The sequence below is a fragment of the Tribolium castaneum genome, chromosome 1 (assembly GCF_031307605.1).
Source record: "Tribolium castaneum strain GA2 chromosome 1, icTriCast1.1, whole genome shotgun sequence".
Taxonomy (NCBI): domain Eukaryota; kingdom Metazoa; phylum Arthropoda; class Insecta; order Coleoptera; family Tenebrionidae; genus Tribolium; species Tribolium castaneum.
Genome location: NC_087394.1, coordinates 11362335 through 11386459, shown reverse-complemented (window position 1 = coordinate 11386459; position 24125 = coordinate 11362335). Strand labels below are relative to the sequence as shown.

Genomic DNA, 24125 nt, shown 5'->3' with positions numbered 1-24125 from the left:
AGCTCCCGTCTTCTGTAGCTCAGTTATTAGTAAAGTTAAGCTTTTGATATTTTGTAGACGTTATACTTTAAGACGTATTTCAGAAAAATACATATTTTTGATAATACAGTGTCATAAAAAGTATGACGTCATAATTATATTTTTTTAATGGCATGCTATAATTTTTGAGTACTCAATAGGATGCCTTTCTAGCTTCTTACATGTCCCTTATTTTTTTGAATTGGTTCAGAGATTTTTGTGTTTAAAAATTAATAAAAAATAGAAACGGAAGTGTAACAGGGTTCGTATTAGAACATGCATTGTTGATTATGTAACACCCTGTACTTTAAAATGAGTAATTTCTTTATCATTAATTTTTGTAATACTGAGATGGTTTGTCAGTTTTCGTCTTCAAAGAAGGTTGGGGAAGTGGAGAAGGTTAAAAAAACACAAGTAAACAATTAAAAAGCTATATGTAATAAATGCAAATGTACAAAAAAGAAGGTACAACTTAAAATAAATAATCATGGAAAATAAATATCAACAGTATCATTCAGTCACGCAAATTACTCAAAAGACATGAGATTACTAGGAAGAGGAGTTTGTTCTCCGTTAGCTGCTTGTTGCAAATGTCGACACCATTTTTCCGCTAAACTTTTAGTGCCCGCCCTGTATTTGTAGATGTTCCCTCGATGATGATCGATGATTTGAAAACAATCTTGCTGGACACTATTGTCACCTAGAATTATTTGACAGCCCATTAGCGGTACCAGCTTGCACGGCTCTCTTTTGAAGTCAGATCGTTGGTGACTGCAAATACACAATTAAAAAAAAAACACCAACCTACCAAAGGGTGATTTACCCTTTGAAAGATTTCGGTGAAAAGTAAACAAGTGATGTAGTCCAGATTTGTAACCAGTAACGTTGCCAAGAAGTCACAGTTGGCTTACGTCCTTCTTTTAGAACAGTCTTTCGGCGAACACAACCTTGCATTGTACAGACTTGATCCTCTGTACCCAGAGAATCCTCTGCCAACCTGTTGGAAATTATGAAAAAATAGTCACATTAAGGTTGAATTATACTCAGAACGTTCGAACAGGAGCTGTTCAAGCAAGCGCGTGAACGCAAAATTTGAAATTGGATTTTTAAGAAAAGAAATAAATAAAATGCTTCCTTTACACTTGTATGTTGTTCCTAAATTCAGCCACTACCTCACAGGTCAGTTTGTATTTCATTTTAAGTATTTGTAACCCAGTTTAAACGGGTTAAAAAGTCGATTTAATTTGTTGTTCTATTAAAAAAACTGTAAGTTCAAATAGCTTGAAAAAAATACGGTGACTTTCTGAGGACCTTAGCAACAATATACATAAATGTGAAAAAAAATTGTTAGTGTCATTTAAAAATAAAATGAAAAAAATCCCAATTTTTAGCCATTTTATTTTTTCATTAAAAAATGGTACTATGTTTATTGATCATTTTTTGTATAGATCTTGTATATGATTTACTTGTAATAATATATTTTTTTCATGCCATTTGAACTCTAGGTTTTTCCATAAAAACATTAAGATTATTACGCTGTTTACCCCGTTATAACTTGGTTACAGATATTTAAATCGAGATAAGAACTGATCTGTGAGGTAATAAGTGAACCTAGGAACATCATCCAACTGTAAAAAAACCGTTTTGTGTATTATTTTTCTTAAAAATTGAGTTTCAAATTAGTGCATTCGCATGCCCGCCTGGACGGTGAGCTCAATATAGTTCAACTTTAAAACTAAATTTACCTCGTAAGAAGCATCGAATTTTCCGCTGTATTCTGTGATGCTTGCAATGGTAAGTCGATGGTGGGCGATGGCAAGTCGGCATGGAGTAAGTGTAGGTTCCTTGAAGAGTCTTCCAATTCGGAATCATCTAACAAATGTAACGTTTTCGGGAGATCTTTGGGATCAAACGAACCGACTTGGTGAGATTTGCTAAAAATACTGAGACAGGAAATGAGTTAAGTGTGTTTTTGCCCGTTTGGGAAATAAAAAGATGATTTTTTTCATCCAGAGTGTTCCACAATACGTAGAAAATTGTGGAACAGCCTGGAAAAGCATGGCAAAAATAAAATAAAATGGATGTATTCAAGACATTTTATTATGGTCTTTTACTTATAATCGTAAGCCAGTAAGCAGTAATTAAACAGACAATGCTATTGGGCCTTCTCGAAAATTATCCAAATATTATGAATCTATTTTAGGGTTTAAACGCTAACATAATCAACATAATCTATCAGTGGACAGATTTTATCTTTTTACACTAACGTTAGTCACAATGTAAGTCACTTTAACCAATTTCAAACGTTTCAGCTCAATTTTGAGCAATTTAACTTAGCACAGAAACACATAAATTTCAAAAGAATTTCTAATTGGTCAGGTCAGGTCTACTGTAAGTGGTTCGGTCAGGTCAGGTCAGGAAATTTCAAACGTTGCAGCTTATTTTGCAACAAAAATCGTCTGAAATCAAGAGATTTTCTTGAAGAAGGTTCGGAAGTAGTTGTTCTACGTCAATTCTGAGCGATTTAGCATGTTTTAAAACCTAAAACTCGCTTCAAATGGAGGTACTTTGTCGAAACAAGTACTGATATAATCAATTCCGATCAATTTATTTCGGTTGTTTGTTAACACTTAATACTTCAGGAGGTTCTGCTGAAACTGGTTAAAAAATTACTGTTTTAAGGATACAGTAAACAACTTTCCCGATATTGACCAATTTTGTTTGTTTTTAAAACATTAACTTGCACTAGTTTACAAAAAAAATTCTTTTACCAAGAGATAATTTATACCAGTTTTGTTTTCTGCTTACTCACTGATAACTAAAAATACCTGACCTGACCTGACCCAAGGGTGCGTAATCAGTCTATAACTATTTTTATTTAAAGTCCACAATTTAAAAATATTTTTATTGAACACAGAGTGTTGTATACAAGGTGGTGAACCAAACTTACATTTTTTTAAACAGAACACTATATATTTTTACATAATTGGATTCTACGCAAAAAAAGAATGTAGCTTTATACAAGCTATTATGGATCTATCTTTTTTTCGTTTCGGAATTATTCAACGTTTCGTTATAAAAGATCAATTTTTGAAAAATCACTGCGAAATCGCCTATAAATATTTTTAGAAAAATTTGCAACAGAAAAACACTAAGAATACCCTGTGGTTTAGGAATAGTCGACTTTTACTTGAAACACGCAGATAATGTAAATGTGCCAAAACGCAAAAAGTTGAAAAACAATTTTTTTTCAAATGGAACACCATGTATTTCTTAGACGTATCGATAGCATTTTTCATAAGCTTTGTAATGATATGCGGTTTGTATAGGAAATTTGAATTGTTTCAATTTTTTTTCTTTTTTATTTATTCTATTATTAATTCTTGATGAGCAAAATTCATTTATGTATCAAGTAATAATTAGAATATTAATGTAATGAGTCACATTAGTACATATCAAAAAATAAATTATCATTTGACTTATCAGATTCTAGGATAACAAATCTCGAAAAATATTTTAAATTTGCTATGTAAACGTCATACTGTCAGAAAGCTTATCAAAAATGCTATCGATACATGAAAACAAAATACAGAGTGTTCCATTTGAAAACAATAGTTATTGAAATTTATACGTTTTGGCACACTCTGTATATTATCTGCGTGCTTTAATTAAAGCCGTCTATTTGCTAAAACTACAAGGTATTCTGAATTTTTCTGTTGCAAATCTGACAGAAAATATTAATAGGCGATTTTGTAGTGATTTTTCAAAAAATGGTCTCTTTTATAACGAAAAGTTGAATAATTCCAAAAACGAAAAAAAGATACTTATAGTAGAGTATATAATGTTACATTATTTTTTTCCGTAGATCCCAATTATGCAAAAATATATAGGGGGTTCCATTTAAAAAAAATAAAACTTTGGTTCGCCAGCCTGTATACAATACTCTGTGCATATTAAAATACATATTTTAGTTTGTGGATTTTAAGTCGATTTTAGCATAACAATATTTCAATTACCACCCTGTATGTCACATTTGTCTATCGCGTCTAGTTTTTTAATATATCCACTAAAAGTTCAGAAAATTTGTTTCTGGTGTGTCTAGTTTGGCATTCGTTGTTTCTGTGATAAATTAGTTGTTAAACATTAACAATATTTAAAATAAGATATCCATGAGGTGATTTAGTTTAATTTAGAAGTAACATCCAACTATAAAGATACCATTTTTTGTTATTTTTCTTAGTTTCTTGTTTGTGTCGCTTTTCAGTCTTTTTTGTTTTGCTTTCATTTTGGCGTCAAAATAAAGCAACTTTAGAAGTCGCCAGCGAGTTTTGCCATTTTGAGCAAGAAATCGTCCAAAATCTAGTAAATTCAACAAAATTGTTGATTAAATCGTCGTTTTCAGTGAGTATAAAGCAAGTTTAGCTTTTCCATAGCGGGTTTTGTCGTTTTTAAGAAAAAAGCGACTTCAGGCTTTCAGTACCAAGTTTTTCCATTTTTAAGCAAGACTTCGTCCAAAATCAACTGATTTGAACAAAAGTTGTGCTTAAACTGTTGCTTTCAGAGACGATAAAACGGTTTTAGCTTTTTTGTTTTTATGTTTTAAACAAACATTTTTAGTTGAGTATTTTTGAACTAAATGGAACATTAACAACAAAATTCTGAATTAAAAAAAAAAACAGCTACCACTCAGCAACATTTAGATTATTGATGTCTGTTGGACTCGTAATCATTGGAAGCAAACCGAATATTTGATTATTTAACAATAAAATGTCTTGATTTTGGTATTTCCATTCTACTAAGTAGCCAATTAATGACGGTGAAATTAGACCCTAATTACTCGCTAGTTGTTATTTACTTCGGTGCAAACATCGACATTCCCTACCCAAACCAGTGACGTGACTTTAGCCGAAATTTAAACACCGTTCAATTAACCTACAGCCAATTTCCTTTCCCACAAAAGCAATTAACTACATTCTCCTCGACACAAAGCGCTATCACTTCCCCTACATGCAATATATAGGGTGTTTCACATAACATTACGAGGCCTACACTAAATGATAAAAATTTGATTAATTAATTTTTTGAATCCCATGACAGTAATTGTCTAACTGCTTCATTAGGTCATAAATTGTTTTTTTTCAGAAACAATTATCACATGTTCTACCAAGAGACGAAATAGATAGGATACAAATCTATCTGTTTTACTTACTGACTAATTAAAAACGCTGAAATTGAACAATCGAGTTCGTAAAATTATGTGAAACAACCTGTATCTATTTTTTCCAAGCAAGGCCTTAACATTTCAAGCACTTACCCCCAGGGTAGTACCACAGAGGGACACCCTGTTTTGTGGAAATTACGAGGAAGACTTGTACTACGAAATCTAGACGACAAAGTACGTTTGGTAAAAAATGGTTGGTTAATTTTTCAAAGACGAACGCACTAAGAGTTTGTTAAAGCGTGTGATGAAAAATGAAAACCCAAAACCCCGTGAAAAGTCTAGTTAAATTATTCAAAGACTCACTTTGTTCCTAAACTGCGGCATTTTCTGTGACCCGGTATGAATTTACTTCCTGATGTAACGGCGTGAAGACGTAATGATCCGCTGGAAGCCTTTGCAGGCGAGAGATTTAATGATGCGATTGCGGCTGCATCGGCAATCACCGATTCTTTTGAGCTGCAACTTGACGAACTCGGCGCCGGCGAAAGTGGTTCCAGTTTCAATGAAAGTCTAACAATGAAATTATTACACCGCCTAACTACTATTCAAGAAAACATGAATATTTTTTCATCATTTTCTTATCCCTTTTATTTATTTTTAGGCTACTCAATTTAATATTAAAAATCCACAAATTACATTGAGTTTTTAAGCTTCAGCGATTAATTAGTGTTTTTGAATCAGAAAATAGTTTAAATCGAAACATATTTTTTTCAAAACAAGTAGGTAAATAGTTTAGAGTAACGTCATTTCAGCCAAATTCCAGTAATTAATTCATTTGTAGTTGTAGGTTAAAAAACTCATTTTCGACATACAGGGTGACCCAGGGGTGCACAATCGGTCTATAACTTTTTTATTATTTGAAATATTGCGATTCTGTTTTTACTATCCGATAGAGCGACTTTAAAGTCCACAAACTGAAAATGTTTTTATTATACACAGGGTGTTGAACCAAAGTTACATTTTTTTAAATGGAACACCGTATATATTTTTGCATGATTAGATTCTACACAAAAAAATAATGTAACTTTATATAAACTATTATGGGTCTATCTCTTTTCGTTTCGGAATTATTTACCTTTTCGTTATCAAAAAGACCAATTTTTGATAAATCGCTGCAAAGTTGCTTATGAATATTTTCCGGTAAATTTGCAACAGAAAAATTCAGAATATCCTGTAGTTTTAGGAAATAGTCGACTTTTACTTGAAACACGGAAATAATGTACAGGGTGTGCCAAAACGCAAAAAGTTGAATAACTTATTTTTTTTAATGGAACACCATGTATTTCTTTACATGTGTCGATTGCATTTTTCATAAGCTTTCTATTGATATGCGATTTTTATAGCAAATTTACAATATTTCTTAGTGTTCGAAAAAATAAAAAAATTATTTTTTATTTATTTTATTAATAATTCTTGATGAGTGAAATTCATTTATGTTTTAGGTAACAATTAGATTACTTGTGTAATTAGTCACATTAGTACATATCAAAAAATTAATTACCAGTTGACTATCAGATTCTAGGCTAACATATTGTCTTGTAATAAAATATATTTTTTTGAAAAATCTCAAAAAATATTTTAAATTTGCTATGCAAACCCTATACCGTTAGAAAGCTTATCAAAAATGCTATCGACACATTTAATAAAATACAGGGTGTTCCATTTGAAAAAAATGAGTTATTCAACTTTTTGCGTTTTGGCACATCCTGTATATTATCTGCGTGCTTTAACTAAAAGTCGTCTACTTCCTAAAACTACAAGGTATTCTAAGTTTTTCTGTTGCAAATTTATCGGAAAATATTCATAAGCGACTTTGCAGTGATTTTTCAAAAATTGGTCTTTTTTATAACGAAAAGTTGAATAATTCCGAAACGAGAAGAGATAGACCCATAATAGTTTATATAAAGTTACATTATTTTTTTGCGTAGAATTGAATTATGCAAAAATATATAGGGTGTTCCATTTAAAAAATATAATTTTGTTTCACCACACTGTATACAACACCGTGTGTATAATAAAAATGTTTTTAGTTTGTGGACTTTCAGTCGATCTATCGGATAATAAAAACAGAATGGTAATATTTCAAATAGTAAAAAAGTTATAGACCGATTACACACTGCTGGGTCAGCATGTATATAGTACGCTTTTGAATCTCAAATTCAAACATTTTGGCCGAAAAAATACTATTTCCGTCTATTCTGAGCGGTTCTTCAAGTTCTAAAGATAAAAATCTACTCAAATCAATAGTTAGACTACTTAAATGTCAATTAGTTTGATTAATTACTTAAAAGGTCGGTTTAAAGAAGCGTCATTAATTTAATCCGCAATTAAATGCCTGATTAACATTTAGTTGGTCCACTCACGTTGTCAATTTTAACAGCGCAATTAACTTTAACTGAGCCTTCTATAAACCCGCCCTACTAGTAGTAACTCTAGTATTCTAAGCATTGGAACTTAGTTCGTATTGGAACAAAAAAAACAGACTCAAATGCACTATTTTTTGCCAAGTAGCGACTACAAAAGTCGTCCATTCAGCTATTTCAGCCAATTTTCAGCGATTAGCTAGTGTATTTTTGAGCCAGAAATCAAACGTTTAAATAAGTTTTTAAGCCAAAAAAGCAACAAAAACAAAACATAAAACACAATAAGCGAATAGAAAATTCGTGATTTTAGGTCAGAGTAGCAAAATTTCAGCCAATTTCGCCTGAACACGGTTTAAACAAAGAAATCGACTCAAATTGGGAAATTTCACCAAAAGAAGAGCGAACATCGTCGCTTTAGCTTGTAACACTATATTAGAAAATTTCGAGCCATTCAATTCGTTTTTGAACAAATGAAATTCGGAAATCAACTCAATTCGAAAAATTTTGCCGAAAAAAAGTAGTTCTGAAACCATAATTTTAGCTCAGAATAATGTTATTTCAGCGCCTTAAAGATATGTCAAGCTGACCACTTTTTTTAATAACCCTTATCTCTGCCAATTCCGTTTTCAAACAAGAAGTTGACTCAAATATACATTTGTGCCAAAATAGGTATAAAAATCGTCATCTTACGACAAAGTAACGTTATTTCAAACAGATTTATTAAAGTTTGGAGCCAAGTATCGACTACAAAACTTTCAGCTCAAAGTAAATAAATAAATAAATTCAGCAAATTAATTATAGAATTAGCGTACTTTTGATTTAGAAATCAACTCAAATCGAAAACTTGTCTTGGATTTTAAAATAATGTCATTTCAACCAATTTGGAACAATTTCCCAAGGTCTGGACCTCGATATTGAATCAAATCGTTAGATTTGGCCAACCTATTGTAAGTAAGAAAATTGTCGTTTAGGTCAAAATAACGCAATTTTAGCCAATTTTGACTAATTCAGTACGTGTTTTAGCTTAAAATGTCACTATTTCGAAGACAAAATGATGTCGATTCGTAAAACGTCGTTTTAGCTCAGAACAATGACTATTTCTGCCACTTTCGAGAAATTTAGGAACTCTTGAAGCTAGATATCTGATTAAACCAAAACGAAAATCGTCGTTTAAACTATAACACTATTTCAAACGTCTCTTAGTCCGTTTCTCAAATGGACAGTTTTTGCAAAAAAAGGACAAAAAATCGTCATTCGACCAGATTTATCAAAGTTTGGAGCCTAGTATTGACTACGAAAGTTGACGTATTAGCTCAGAATATCACTACTATTTTAGTCAATTTTCAGCATATGTTTGAGTCAGATATCAATTCATATCCAAAATATCATCATTTTAGTTCAAAATAACGCCATGGCAGTTAATTTCGAGCAATTTAGACTCAGAAAAATAGTTTTTGCCGCAGTAATCAAACTAAGAATAAGGAAATCGTTGTTTTAGATTAGAAATACGCAATTTTAATCAGTTTCGACTGATTTTGCACAATTTGGAATCCAAAGTCGGCTAAATTTAAAACACAGATATGCCGAAAAAGTACTAAAACATAGTTTAGGACAATACTATTTCAGTCAAATCTGAGTGATATATAGTTTTTAGGTCACAATCAAAATGTTTCAGACAATTCTGAGAGATTTTACTGTATTTTCAAACAAATATCTACTGAAATTGAAGATTTTTACCGTACCAACGTTTTAAGTAGAAGTTTCTGCAAATTTTGAGCAATATAGCAGGTGTTCTGAAGTCAGATATCGACTCAAATCAAGGAATTTTGCTCAAGTAAGTACGAAAATCGTGGTTTTACGTCAGAATAACGCTACTTCAGTCCAATCCGAGCGTTTGAGCACGCGATTTGTTCGATTTGGAAGAATTGTCGTCAAATCGATAATTTTTGCCAAAACAGGTACAAAATTCCTCGTCAAACAAGATAACGTTTTTTCAACCAGGAGTTATTAAAATCAGAGTCATCCAATTTTCGCAACAGCAGAAATCGAATGAAATTGTGTGCTTCAAAATCGAAAAATGTTTAGCAAATAAAAAAAATAAATATTACACTTAGCTCGTTTTTGAAAAAAAAACTATTCACACTGAGAAATTAAAAAAAAATAAATAGAAACTTGTAGTTTTAGTTCAGACTCTGCTACTGTCAATTCTAACATTTAAAGATGTTATGGATCAGAGCTAATGAACTTAAAATCATTGTTTTATTATAGGTAAGAACGTTATTTCATCCAATTAACAAGTTTCGAGCCAAAAAATATTCGTACAAGTAAATACGACACTCGTTATTTTAGGTGGAAGTAACAAAATTTTAGGAAATTTATCACATTTTGGCTCCAGAATTCAACTTCAATAGCAAAATTTGTCAAAACAGGAAAGAAGTTCCTGGCTTAGAATAATATTATTTCAGCCGAATCCGTAACAATAACAAGTAGTCAAAAATTTTGCGGAAATTAATGTACAAAACTACAATTGTTTCAAGCAATTTTCAACGATTTAGCACGCTTTGGTTTTGACAAAACAACAAAATCTAGCGACTTTACACGTTCTGGAGACAGAAACCGTCTCATGATAACTCTAATTTAGACAATTCAGAGCAACTTAAAAAATTTTACTACACCAAGAACAAAAAAGGTAGCATTAGGTCAGCCAAATTCTGGCGAGTGATTTCGTTTTAGAGCCAAAAAAAAAACACTCAAAATGTAGAATTTTGCCATCAGCTAGGTATTCCATGATTACGGACGGGACATAACTCAGTCAGCTTTTATTTCCAAAATGACATCCTTTTAAAAAAGATAGTAATACCTAAAGTGTTGATATCAACTTAAAGATCCACCAAATACATGCCGCCAACTTTCCTCAAAATCGGTATAAGTAATAACGAATGCGCTTGGTAAAAAAAAAGTCTAAAATATGTAAAAAATCTGTAATGTTTTCAAAAGAGCAAAAAAATACTAGAGGTGCTAGGTCTATTTAAAATATAAAAAAAGATATTTAAATATTTAAACATATGAGAAAGATTGAGAATGATTTTTTTATAAAAATACTCGTAAGTAGTGCAGCGGATGTGTAGGTATGATAAAAAAATAGTGAGATCAGTGACCTCAGATCATAGTCAGGACAATACGGAAAGGATACAAAAAATTATACTAAGTAACAATAATATTATAAAACTGAAATAAAAAAATAACATAAGAAACAAATAACAATTATCAAAAAGAAAACACCGTTTTTCTGAAAATTAAGTTGAAGTACGTGTTCAAGGTTTCTTTGGAAAAATAATTTTTAAATTGTTTTTCAGTTATAGGCTTAACTACTTAAAAACATAACTTCCAATTTAAATTCTCTTGATTTTCCGCAAGCATAGAATTCTTTAGCATTATTCTAATATTAATTCTTATTTTATTTGAACGAACTGTTTTCCAAACTAATCTTTTTACTGAACACAAAAGCTACAAGAAGTAAAGATTTGATTTTTTCATTGAAAAAAAATTTGTAACAGATTTTTCATAAAAATAATTCACATCAAGTCGTTGTCATAAATATTTTTTCCCAGTTTAAATGCGCAATTAGTTGAAAAAATATTCATATTTTCTTGAAGTTTCAAATAATAGCAATAAAAAATCATAACTTACTTGTACTGATCATCTTCGACGAATTTTTGAAGTTCCTCGATGTACCTGATTGAGTTCAAATAGTCTTGAATGTGAGGTATTGCAGTCAAGTGAGAATAATCAGAATGCTGATAATTCGAGATTACGCGTAAAATATTGTTCATTTTGAGAGTCCTTTGCTGCGATTCCAAACCACCCGAATGAGGATGGGCCATGTCAATGTAAACAAGATCAGTCAGATACAAACCTATAATTTTTTAGGTGTAGATAATTAAATTTCAAAAATTAATGTGTAATTAGTACCTAAGTAAGGTATGCAAGGAAGTTTCAAACTTTCAATATGTCGCCTGAGATTCGACCAATTATCAGCATCCGAAAACACCTCGGCCAGCTTGTCAAAAGTCTGTTTATCTTTTTTAGACAAACAAGTCCACGTCTTTGATAATCTACGAAACATAAATTGCTTCAAAAAACTCAATTTTTCGTTTCTTTACAAACCTGTAAATCGAGGCACTTTGTAAGGCTGAAATCATTGCAAATAACGAATGCAAATTATTCAAATCGTACAACTTCTTCGCTATTCGAACAAAAAACGCGAGTATTTCTGCTCTTTGTTTGGGTGTCGGTCCGCTGAGTATTTCTTGCACCGTCCAGAAGCTCACCTGCGTGTGTGTCAAACATGGCTCGAATTGCAGGCAGGTGTTTGTGTACTTACATGATTGAATCGTCTCGTGAAAGCAACAACATTGGGCGCCATGGTCAACTTGTTTTTCTTATTCCATGCACAGCTGGTGAGTTCGTCGGGTTGGATGTTGAGGAACACAGGTAAATCGAGCAATGTCAATTGACTGGCGAAGTCTTCCGGTGATATCCTGAGTATGTCGAAAATAGCACAGCTGTAGTTTTTGGTTCGGGCATTGCTCGGCAAGCTTTGGGTTTTGATATGGGCAGGTACAGATGCGAGAGAACTGAAATCGTCCGGAAATAAGACGATTTCGTAAAGGGTTGAAGACAGAAGAAAGAATATTTCAAGCAGTGCATTTTTTTTCCTTTACCAAAAAAATAACCAATGGGCCAGAAGCGTAGTGAGCAAGATTTTTAATAATTGTTGATGCTTTATTTAGCTTCCCAGAAAAATTAACAGTTGTTAGTTTGTTCGAAAAATTTTGAAAAAATCCACTTGGTTTGATTCATACATACAGGGTGACCCAGGGGTGCGTAATCGGTCTATAACTTTTTTATTATTTGAAATATTGCCATGCCGTTTTTACTATTCGATAGATCGACTTAAAGTCCACAATCTAAAAATATTTTTATTGAACACAGGGTGTTGTATACAAGATGGTGAACCAAAGTTAGATTTTTTTAATGGAACACCTATATATTTTTGCATAATTGGATTCTACGCAAAAAAATAATTTAACTTTATATAAACTATTATCGGTCTATCTCTTTTCGTTACGGAATAATGCAACTTTTCGTTATAAAAAAGACCAATTTTCGAAAAATCACCTGTAAATATTTTCCGATAAATTTGCAACAGAAAAACTCAGAATATCCTGCAGTTTTAGCAAGAGTCGACTTTTACTTGAAACGCACAGGTAATGTACAGGGTGTGCCAAAACGCATGAAGTTGAATAACAAATTTTTTCAAATGGAACAGCATGTATTTCTTTAGACGTCTCGAGTTTAAAATTTTTTTTCTTTTTTTATTTTATTATCATTTCTTGATGAGTAAAACTTATTTACGTATCAAGTAATAATTAGATTACTAATGTAATTAGTCACAAAAAATAAATTACCATCTGACTTTTTTTTGTTTTGGTCAAAAATGTTGTTAAATTCACTTTTGTTATTCGAAAGTGAAATTACCGTTGGGGGCGCCACTGAGCTAGGTCGAAAACAGTAACCATAAATGGTGGGAAAATGTTTATTCGGATATTTTGAGCATTGTACGAATTTTGAGGCTTTACAATTATTGCATTGCCTATGCAGAATGACTATTGTATCTTTGATGCAAGAAACTTATGTTGACAAATGAGAGATGACGAGGAAAACACGAATAACAAACGACTGTTTGGTTCACTTTCTTTATTGGAAAATTATTGCAAAGACATTGAAAAGCCTACCTTTTGGCATAATTTCCGTTTAAATGTATTAGCAGTTGTTAATCTTTATTGTAGTTTTGTAGATGTACCGCAGCATTTCATGATTTTTTCAGTGGAAAAATTCTAACCTAAAATTCACACACTTCACTAATTTATTGGTTTCTTGAGCCCAACTTTGTGTTCGCTGTGATCCATCACTTCTAATCTTTAATTAGACAACTGTTCGATAACACTTTGTAATCAAAATGTAAATCTTTTTCACTTTTTATCCACTTTCAAGTTTCAACAATAAACACTTTATACCACGAAAAACCACAGAATCAAAGTTAAAGCTAGTATTTACCACCACGTACTTTTAAAGTGATAAAGTGATAAATGTCATTTAAATGTGGAATTACGAAAATTTCTTTACTGTTTTCGACATAGTTCAAAAGTCATCACCAGAGGGCGTCTAGTTAATTTTATCTCTGAATAAGATTTCGTTAGAGAAGACCGAAAAAGCACCAAGTAAAGTCGCACTAAATTAATCCTCGTTTATTCGAGGGTTTTTTCGTATTTTCCAGCCAGAAACCTAATTATTTCGAAAATTTTCGTTAAAAATTAGCATATACTGGAAATATGTTTTCGTCTTTTTCAATAGTTTAAACATATTTTTTTAAGGTGAAAACAAAACTTTTTCGGTTAATTTCGCTAACAATGGCTGGAAAAGCACGAAATTTGATCCAAAATTGTAACTAGCATTGCTGTAGTCAAACAAAAAAAATAATTAAAAAAAAACAGTTTCGGTGAGTCTTGGTGATGAGTGATTAGTGATTACTGACTACTGAATTTTGCTGGAAGAATAAAGGAATGCTGGAAAAATTGGTTTGAAAATACGAGGAATGTAAAAAACTCAAAATGTTTATAATGATTAGAATAATATTGGAGAAAACCTTCCAAAATTCAAAAAGGTATTTGCAAAAAATAAAAAAAACAGTATCACGGGATTTAGTTAAACAGAAGAATGATCTGTACAGTAATCACTATATCCTGCTGGAAGAGAGAAAAGAAGAGAAAGAAATGATTCGATTGGATTCCAAATGAGGTTATTTTAGCTTATTCCCCATAATTATTTTGATATATTTTACTCGATTTAGGTTGTTTTTGGGGATAAATTTCTTCAAAAATATGCCAAAAAACTAGAAAGTTTGGAAGAAAAATGTGTTTTTTTATACCTTTCAAACATGTAACCACGTGTTTGAACTTTGATTCAAGTTTTTGTGAGAAACAGTGTGAAAAATCACAAAATTTAAAAAACTTGTGAATTCTGCGTTTATTTATTTATTTATTTTTTCCAAAAGTAGGTAAAAACTAGATTACTTCAATCAGCTTTGAACCAGAAATCGATTCTAATCGAAAAGTCTTACAGAAACCAGTAGAAGATCATCGTTTTAGATCATAATCAGCAAATTTTCAAGCAATTTAACAAGACCGTTTTTTTTATCTTGGAATGACTGTCTCTTTCAAACGCTATTTACCAGCTTTGTAAGTTATGTTTAAAATAAAAAAAATCCACATGATTCTTTTGAAATAAAAAAATATTCTCAAAGAGAAATTTTGGCAAAATAAGTGAAAAATTGTAGTTTTAGTTCCTATAGTACCTATAGGTAGCAGCTCAAATCAAGAAATTTTTAGGAACCAAAAATGATCATTTTCAAAAATAACGTTATTTCGCCTAATTTCGATCGAGTTATCACTTTTTGGGCTCCGTTTTAATAATCACGAAAATAGTATTATTATTTTATTTTTGCGATTTTCCAATTAAACTTTATCTAGGTAGTTATTTTTATTTTATTTGTTTCACGAGATTTAGCTTGTTTTCGCGAAATGTCTTCGTGAATAAGATGAAAAATTATAAAGTTTGATCGAGAAATGTGTTTCTTTTATGTTTAAATGTTTGTATGAAGTTATATTCTCATTTTCTTATGAGAAACAGAGTAAAAAATCCCCAAATTTGGTCGAATAAAGCAAAATATTGTTAAAAACAAACCCAAATTTCACAAAATTAGAGCGAAAATTGTGTAATTTTTTTAGATAGACAATAAATTTATTTTAGAAAAATTATGCAAAAAGCAATTAAAAATTAGATTAGTTCAATCAGTTTTTAACCACAAATTCACTTATTGTACAAGATCTCAGTAAAAAGGACCAAAAACACGCAAATTTTAAAAATAAAATACAAAATTATCTTATTTTTGCCGTTCTTAAGAATTTTTTTCAGCCAAAAAAATTATTTTAAGATTCCCGGAGTCTCATTCTGGTAAAAACGAAATTTTTTTCGCAAAATTTACCCAAAATTGTATGAAAAATCATCGCTTTATTAGATCGAAATTTACATTATCTTAATTTTTTAGGTCCAGACTGATTTATTTTGGAAGAACAAAACAGGCATAATATTGTTAAAAAACAAACTGAAATTTAACTAAATTAAACCGAAAATTGTGTGTATTCTGCGTTTTGTTCGAATTTTTAAACAGTGTTGAAATAGAAACTAAACTTTCGGTAGAATAATACGTTTTGTGGCCAAAAGTAACTAATTCGCAGTTTTTCCCCGACATTTTGCTAGAAGAGACCCAAAAACACCCAATTTACAAATTTTAATCCAAAGTTATCTTATTGTTACCTTTTTTTTCAGCTAAAAACGTAATTATCTTGCAAAATTTCTTTAAAAGTAGACCTAAAAGTTACCCAATTGTACTAAAATGGGAATTTTTAATCTTCCTCAAGACTTTTTTTCGAAGAATTTACCAATAAGGTCAGATGAAAAATCCGCATGAGGTAAAACTATTGTTATCTTATATTTTTTAGGTCTAAGACCGATTTATTTTACAAAAACTTGTTAAAACATGCCTAAAAAATAAAATGGAAATTCTGATGTCAGTTTCTCTCAATTTATCCTCTTTTTGGAAATTTCGTCAAAATAAGTCGAAAAACCTTAACATTTGATAGAAATAAAGTAAAAAAAATAAAGTTTAAAATAAAGAGAAATCACAAAATTAATATAATAAATCAAAAATTACATTTTCATTGCCTTTTAAATGTTTAACAGCCAGAAATCGAAATGCTATTCACAAAATTTTCAAAATAAATTGTAATTTTTGTTTTCTCGAGTGGTTATTATTAATTCGCACTAAGTTCTTAATCTCTAAAAATTTCCCTAAAACTGGCTAAAAAATCACCAACTTAAAAAATACATAGAAAATTAAGTTGCCAAAAAATTTACCTGATTACAGCTTCTGTAACAGCAAAAGCAAGAAATAAATGAAACATTGTTTGTTATTTTAACGTGTATTATTTTTTAGTTTCCCTCAATTTATCCTGTTTTTGGAAATTTCGTCAAAATAAGCCGAAAAACCTTAACATTTGATAGAAATAAAGTAAAAAAAATAAAGTTTAAAACAAAGAGAAAAATCACAAAATTAATATAATAAATCAAAAATTACATTTTCATTGCCTTTTAAATGTTTAACAGCCAGAAATCGAAATGCTATTCACAAAATTTTCAAAATAAATTGTAATTTTTGTTTTCTCGAGTGGTTATTATTAATTCGCACTAAGTTCTTAATCTCTAAAAATTTCCCTAAAACTGGCTAAAAAATCACCAACTTTAAAAATACATAGAAAATTAAGTTGCCAAAAAATTTACCTGATTACAGCTTCTGTAACAGCAAAAGCAAGAAATAAATGAAACATTGTTTGTTATTTTAACGTGTATTATTTTTTAGTTTCCCTCAATTTATCCTGTTTTTGGAAATTTCGTCAAAATAAGCCGAAAAACCTTAACATTTGATAGAAATAAAGTAAAAAAAATAAAGTTTAAAACAAAGAGAAAAATCACAAAATTAATATAATAAATAAAAAATTACATTTTCATTGCCTTTTAAATGTTTAACAGCCAGAAATCGAAATGCTATTCACAAAATTTTCAAAATAAATTGTAATTTTTGTTTTCTCGAGTGGTTATTATTAATTCGCACTAAGTTCTTAATCTCTAAAAATTTCCCTAAAACTGGCTAAAAAATCACCAACTTTAAAAATACATAGAAAATTAAGTTGCCAAAAAATTTACCTGATTACAGCTTCTGTAACAGCAAAAGCAAGAAATAAATGAAACATTGTTTGTTATTTTAACGTGTATTATTTTTTAGTTTCCCTCAATTTATCCTGTTTTTGGAAATTTCGTCAAAATAAGCCGAAAAACCTTAACATTTGATAGAAATAAAGTAAAAAAAATAAAGTTTAAAATAAAGAGAAATCACAAAATTAATATAATAAATCAAAAATTACATTTTCATTGCCTTTTAAATGTTTAACAGCCAGAAATCGAAATGCTATTCACAAAATTTTCAAAATAAATTGTAATTTTTGTTTTCTCGAGTGGTTATTATTAATTCGCACTAAGTTCTTAATCTCTAAAAATTTCCCTAAAACTGGCTAAAAAATCACCAACTTAAAAAATACATAGAAAATTAAGTTGCCAAAAAATTTACCTGATTACAGCTTCTGTAACAGCAAAAGCAAGAAATAAATGAAACATTGTTTGTTATTTTAACGTGTATTATTTTTTAGTTTCCCTCAATTTATCCTGTTTTTGGAAATTTCGTCAAAATAAGCCGAAAAACCTTAACATTTGATAGAAATGAAGTAAAAAAAATAAAGTTTAAAACAAAGGGAAAAATCACAAAATTAATATAATAAATCAAAAATTACATTTTCATTGCCTTTTAAATGTTTAACAGCCAGAAATCGAAATGCTATTCACAAAATTTTCAAAAGAAATTGCAATTTTTGTTTTCTCGAGTGGTTATTATTAATTCGCACTAAATTCTTAATCTCTAAAAATTTCCCTAAAACTGGCTAAAAAATCACCAACTTTAAAAATACATAGAAAATTAAGTTGCCAAAAAATTTACCTGATTACAGCTTCTGTATCAGCAAAAGCAAGAAATAAATGAAACATTGTTTGTTATTTTAACGTGTATTATTTTTCATTTAAGTATTTATTTTATTTACCTTTATAACACATATTGTATTATTTTTTACTCCTACGTTTTCACTAAAATAAAATCTTCATATTATCAGTAAAAAAGAGAATCCTTATTACAATCTGGAAATCAGGCCCATTCTTAGCTCACTACGCCACTGCAATAAGCCGATTTTTATTACAAGTGTTATTTAGAAATCACAACTAGTGTAAATTCTCAAATAAACGCTTTACGATCATGTAGGTTTAATTACGACTCGTTTTATTAACTCAAACATCCGTTTTAATCACTCACCCGTAGTTATAGTAGGTAAAGGGTGGTCCCGGTCCACTGGAGACAGCCGGTGTTGATATTTTCCTAAACCTAATTTCTGAAGGAAACCTGTCATGGCTCGTAGACGAAGACAGTGAAACCGAATCGCCATCGATATCGGAGGTCCTAAAGCTATCCTGCTTTCGACTCTAATAATAAAACCATCAACGTTTTCTCGAAAAATTCAAGTCGGGTTTAATAATAATTACCTCCGGTATTTTGAGTGCGGTTAGACTGTCTCCTGAAATATCCCTTGGTATTTCGGAGTAGCGCATCATTTTCGTGTCATGGTTCTTGTAGAAAATCTGCAAAATGCGTGAAAATAAAAAATTAAACGCAATGAAATATTAATTGCGGCTGGTAGAAATCGGATTGGGAGAATTAGAGCGTTGTGTGGGGTCTTTGCATCTCAATTGCATAACGAGTTTCACGTTGAAAAATACGGCATATTCAGAGAATTTGCTTGATGTAAATTTTCGCCAGTGTGCCACTCTATTTTTAAAAGAATTTTCCATATAAGAGAGGTTATTTGATTGTATTAAAGTGGATCCATGTATTATTACAAACTAGTAAAGACGTGAGACTATTCGCATTGCTGAGCTGTAAGAAAATGTTATTTACCTAACGTGTTTGGAAAATACAATTCCCCACGTGAGCAATTTGTTTAGAGCACAAGCGCAGGGAGGGCTGTATGCGGAAATGGCATTCCAAATAAGTTAGGTACAATATCTTGTATTGTAATTCGTCCGAAAATAAAAAATGAAAATATTTAAGAAATGGCTTTATCGTCCATTTTGTTTTAAATTGTAATATCGAGTTTTTTTTTTGGCGAAATGAAGCAATTTTTGGCAACGTTTCATAATTACTTCTTCAGGTTATTTTAGTTGGGGGCAAGATCAAGATAAAAATTATTATTTAATTTAAAAATATTTTTTTAGATAAGGTTCGAAGGGTCTTCTCAAATATTCAGGATTGTCATCTGTCAAATTGCACGGCTACTATGATTTGTTGAAAATAATGATTAAAAAATGATTATAAAATAGTTTTTGTTTTTCCAAATGGAATGACCCTATTTTTTCAATGGCAATCAAAAGAACATCAATTTTTAGGCAGACTTTTATAAATATATTCCATATCTATCTCTTATAGTTTTTGAAATAATCGCAAAAAACTGAATTTTAGCTTATTATTTTCACTTTTAATCAAGTAAAGTTTCGAAAAATAGGATATAATTGTGCTATTATTTAAAAGAAATGTTCGATTTGTTCAATATTTTTATTTAAGAAGTTCAAAATTCGATGTCAGACTGACTGAGTTACTTTACATAATTCACTAAGTTATAATAAATCATAATTAAATATTATTGTTTTACTAATTATTCGATAATGAACCAGCTAAAAATTAAAAAAAAAATGTTGTAGTTTGACAATTGTTGACCATTTTGCAAGGTCTACTTGGTTAACTATGAAAATATGAAAAATCTGTTTTTTGTGATTTTTTTCAAAAACTGTAAGAGATAGATACAAGACGTATTGATAAAAGACACCCTAAATATCAATGTTCTTTCGATTGCCGTTAAGAAAATAAGGTCGTTTTATTTGAAAAAAACTGAGTTACAGCAGTTTTTTGATAACCATTTTGAAAATATCATGCTAGCCATGAATTTTGACAGTTGACAATTTCGGAAATTCTAGAAAACTCCTTAACCTTCGGTTATCAAATGCAAAAAAACATTCACTTATCGCAAAGGATTCAAGCGCTGTGATATCTTAGATAAAACCTTGCAAATGAAAATTTTAACAAGAAAAATTGATATATGTCAAAAACTATGACAGGTAAGTTCAACTTGGATAAATTTTACTCAGCTTGAGAAGGTGAATTCAAATATGCAATAAAAATGTGTGGTTACTATCAAAAATTTCAAACTTGACGCCAATATTTTGTAGTTTCGGAAGCTCAGCAATTTTGAAAACAATTTAGTTGAACGGTCGATTTGGATCGTATACAAAATTTTAATGCTTTAGCTATATTAAAAATTAAAAAGCTTCTAAAGTAAGCCCTAAAAGAATCACCCGGTATAGTACCCATCTTCATCTTTCTGGTAAAAAAAATTAAAAATAAAATAAAAAAGTAACAAAATAAATCTAATACAATAAAAAAATATTGACAATAATTAAACAGGCTTTACCTTTTTGTTCTCAAGTTATTTTATAAGCGGCAATTATTTTTTATATATTTTTTTTTTGTAAAATTAGCATGAAAACATTTAAGATGATACCTGAACACAAAAAATAAACAACAAACCATCACCTTTTCAAAGATAAAGCAAAAGGAAAAGATAAAGTTCTATGTGTAATACAATGATTTTTATAATTTTTTTATTTTATTTTATTTTTTGAAATTTTTTTTTGGTAAAATTTTTTGTTTTTTTATACTTACCATAAAGATTAAAATGTATACTATCTAAAACACTAATGAAAAATGTCAGTTGTAATAAAAAAATAATAAAGTCATTACTTAAAAACGTTATGGTGTCAAAATGTAGCATTAAAAAAATAAAATCGATCTGTTCAAGAATTTTTTGAAAAATTAATGTACGAATTTTATGCGATACCTTTGGCTCAGACTGTGTTCACAGGAAACTTTTTTTCTATTTTCAACTATGAGCAGATTTAGTATACGTTTTATTATGTATTCCAGATTAAAGTTCTTACAGCTTCTATCTACATTACCTTTGAATCGTCAAATTAACATCACACACAACCATGTAGATTTAATGCTAGAAAAGGTTTGTTAAAAAAACGTTCAAAATATTGACAGCGTTTTGACCTCTCTTTTCTGATCTTTAGAGAATAATCAGAAACAACAAAATTTAATAACGTAAGTTTTTCACTTTTCTGGGAATTGATACATTATACAAAAACATGCTCGTTTTTTTTAGGAAAACTATTAAAAATCTTCTTTAATAACAATCATTTCGAATATTTTTTTATAATACATATTAACAAAGGAATCTTTTTTGAAAGGAAATATCATGATTTTTACCTCGTTACAATTCTTCTTCCGCAAGAATTATTTATTTTTATGAACAAATAAATTACCTAAATCAAAGACCAAATCCATTAGTTACAGCCAATTTATTTAATCACATCTCTCTTTTTCAAAATAAAAAAATCGTCCTGTTTTGTTGGTGTACATTGAGCAATTATTTGTTGATTGTTCGTATTTTCCTATCAACGTTTTTCACTTTCTTTGTATTTTTTCGTTGACAGCTGTAATTTGTAATGATTAGCATACGTTTGGGCTTCACGTACAACTACTAATTATAAATCAGTAACAAGTTTTTTCCATTAAACAGCCATGTGTTTGAATCACTAATAGAACTTCTTCAATATCCAACTGTCATTTGACCTTAGATGCCATTATGTCAAGTTTAAACTTAATGCAATCAACAAAAACTTTAGCAAAAAGTAGGTCACCCGTATTTGAAGATACTCGTATGTATGTAAAATAGTATTATTAGAAAACAACTGGTACAAAATTGAATTTAGATTCGTGCTACTCTTAAATGAAACAGATATTTTCCTTCTCAAATTTTCAAAATTTATAAGTACTGATAAATGCTCGATAAACACGCGCAAATGCTATATTGTACAAACGGTAATTCCAAACATATCAGTGATGTGTAGTTATGGAAAAATTCTTTAAGCCATTTATGGTTGAAATTGTTTAAATTGTCACCGTAAGACATACTGTATACCTCATTGCTCAAATGAATAACATACATACATCGCATACTATAATATTGGAAATAAATTAAAACTGACAAGTTAGGGAACAACTGAAAATTGTTTGTGTTTATTTATTTCTCTATAATATTCTTTGACTTTGGAACGTAACATTATATCCTTACCTATCACAGTAACGTACAGTTGCGATCAAAAATAATGTGTACGTTTGGCTAGTTTATAAACTAGCTGAACAGTTTGTAAACTAACCTGTTTGTTGAAATTTATCTGGCCCGATTGATAAAGGATCATTCTTTTTGAATGTGACTGTACATTGTAGGTAGTTTCAGATAATTTTAATTTAAATTTTTTTCATAATTTTTTTGCACAAAAGATTTATATAAAGTTACTTTTCATTAGAGAAAAAATGCTATTTATACTACTCCTTAACCTTTTTTTTGTAAATTTACTCACTGAGTAAAATTTAAAAAACTGTAAATTAAACAGTGCCAGTTTTATTTTTAATTCTTAAAAAATTTGCATTTTTTCATAAAAAAAACTGCATAAATGCATAATTAGACTCGCCGTGTTAAAAATTATGTTAATACTTATATGTCAAGGTCGCCTCATCAATAATGAAGAATTTGACAAGTAATTAGTAATAAAGAAACAACAAACAGATTTTACTTCCAATGTTAGATAAATATAACAATAAAAAGAGTTTGGTTTGTCATATTTTATTGCAAAAACGTACAGTCGCGATCAAAAAGAATGATTCCCCTAAAACCGCAGCCATAAACCTTTTCGATATGAGACGGTTAATGTGTACGTTTGCCTAGTTTATAAACTAGCTGAACAATTTGTAAACTAACCTGTTTGTTGAAATTTATCCGGCCCGATTGGTAAAGGATCATTCTTTTTGACTGTGACTGTACATTGTAGGTAGTTTCAGATAATTTTAATTTAAATTTTTTTCATAATTTTTTTGCACAAAAGAGTTATATAAAGTTACTTTTCATTAGAGAAAAAATGCTATTTATACTACTCCTTAACCTTTTTTTTTGTAAATTTACTCACTGAGTAAAATTTAAAAAACTGTAAATTAAACAGTGCCAGTTTTATTTTTAATTCTTAAAAAACATGCATTTTTCCATAAAAAAAACTGCATAAATGCATAATTAGACTCGCCGTGTTAAAAATTATGTTAATACTTATATGTCAAGGTCGCCTCATCAATAATGAAGAATTTGACAAGTAATTTGTAATAAAGAAACAACAAACAGATTTTACTTCCAATGTTAGATAAATATAACAATAAAAAGAGTTTGGTTTGTCATATTTTATTGCAAAAACGTACAGTCGCGATCAAAAAGAATGATTCCCCTAAAACCGCAGCCATAAACCTTTTCGATATGAGACGGTTAATGTGTACGTTTGCCTAGTTTATAAACTAGCTGAACAATTTGTAAACTAACCTGTTTGTTGAAATTTATCCGGCCCGATTGGTAAAGGATCATTCTTTTTGACTGTGACTGTACATTGTGGGTAGTTTCAGATAATTTTAATTTAAATTTTTTTCATAATTTTATTGTACAAAAGATTTATATAAAGTTACTTTTCATTAAATTAAAAAATGCTATTTATACTACTCCTTAACCTTTTTTTTTGTAAATTTACTCACT

The 24125-nt window shown here is 29.8% G+C and overlaps 2 protein-coding genes across 5 annotated transcripts in view; one reads left to right on the top strand and one right to left on the bottom strand.

Moving 5' to 3' along the window:
• Positions 1-24125, top strand: part of Galt (Galactose-1-phosphate uridylyltransferase) — a 131824-nt gene that overhangs the window by 38101 nt on the left and 69598 nt on the right. The window lies entirely within an intron of this gene.
• The window catches only part of LOC657874 (ras-specific guanine nucleotide-releasing factor RalGPS1), a 37708-nt gene continuing 14018 nt past the window's right edge, over positions 436-24125 (bottom strand). For 2 of the 4 annotated variants that reach the window (XM_015978492.2, XM_015978493.2), the window contains exons 2-12: positions 18925-19020; positions 18698-18864; positions 11987-12239; positions 11770-11933; positions 11575-11717; positions 11293-11518; positions 5543-5749; positions 5333-5401; positions 1764-1961; positions 842-1015; positions 436-789 (exon numbers count right to left, since the gene is read on the bottom strand). In XM_015978492.2, coding sequence (XP_015833978.2) covers positions 546-789; positions 842-1015; positions 1764-1961; positions 5333-5401; positions 5543-5749; positions 11293-11518; positions 11575-11717; positions 11770-11933; positions 11987-12239; positions 18698-18864; positions 18925-18993 — 1914 coding nt within the window. In that variant the 5' untranslated portion in view covers positions 18994-19020 and the 3' untranslated portion in view covers positions 436-545. The remainder of the gene's footprint in view (positions 790-841; positions 1016-1763; positions 1962-5332; positions 5402-5542; positions 5750-11292; positions 11519-11574; positions 11718-11769; positions 11934-11986; positions 12240-18697; positions 18865-18924; positions 19021-24125) is intronic. The other 2 variants (XM_064359895.1, XM_064359894.1) reach the window with 2 other exon arrangements.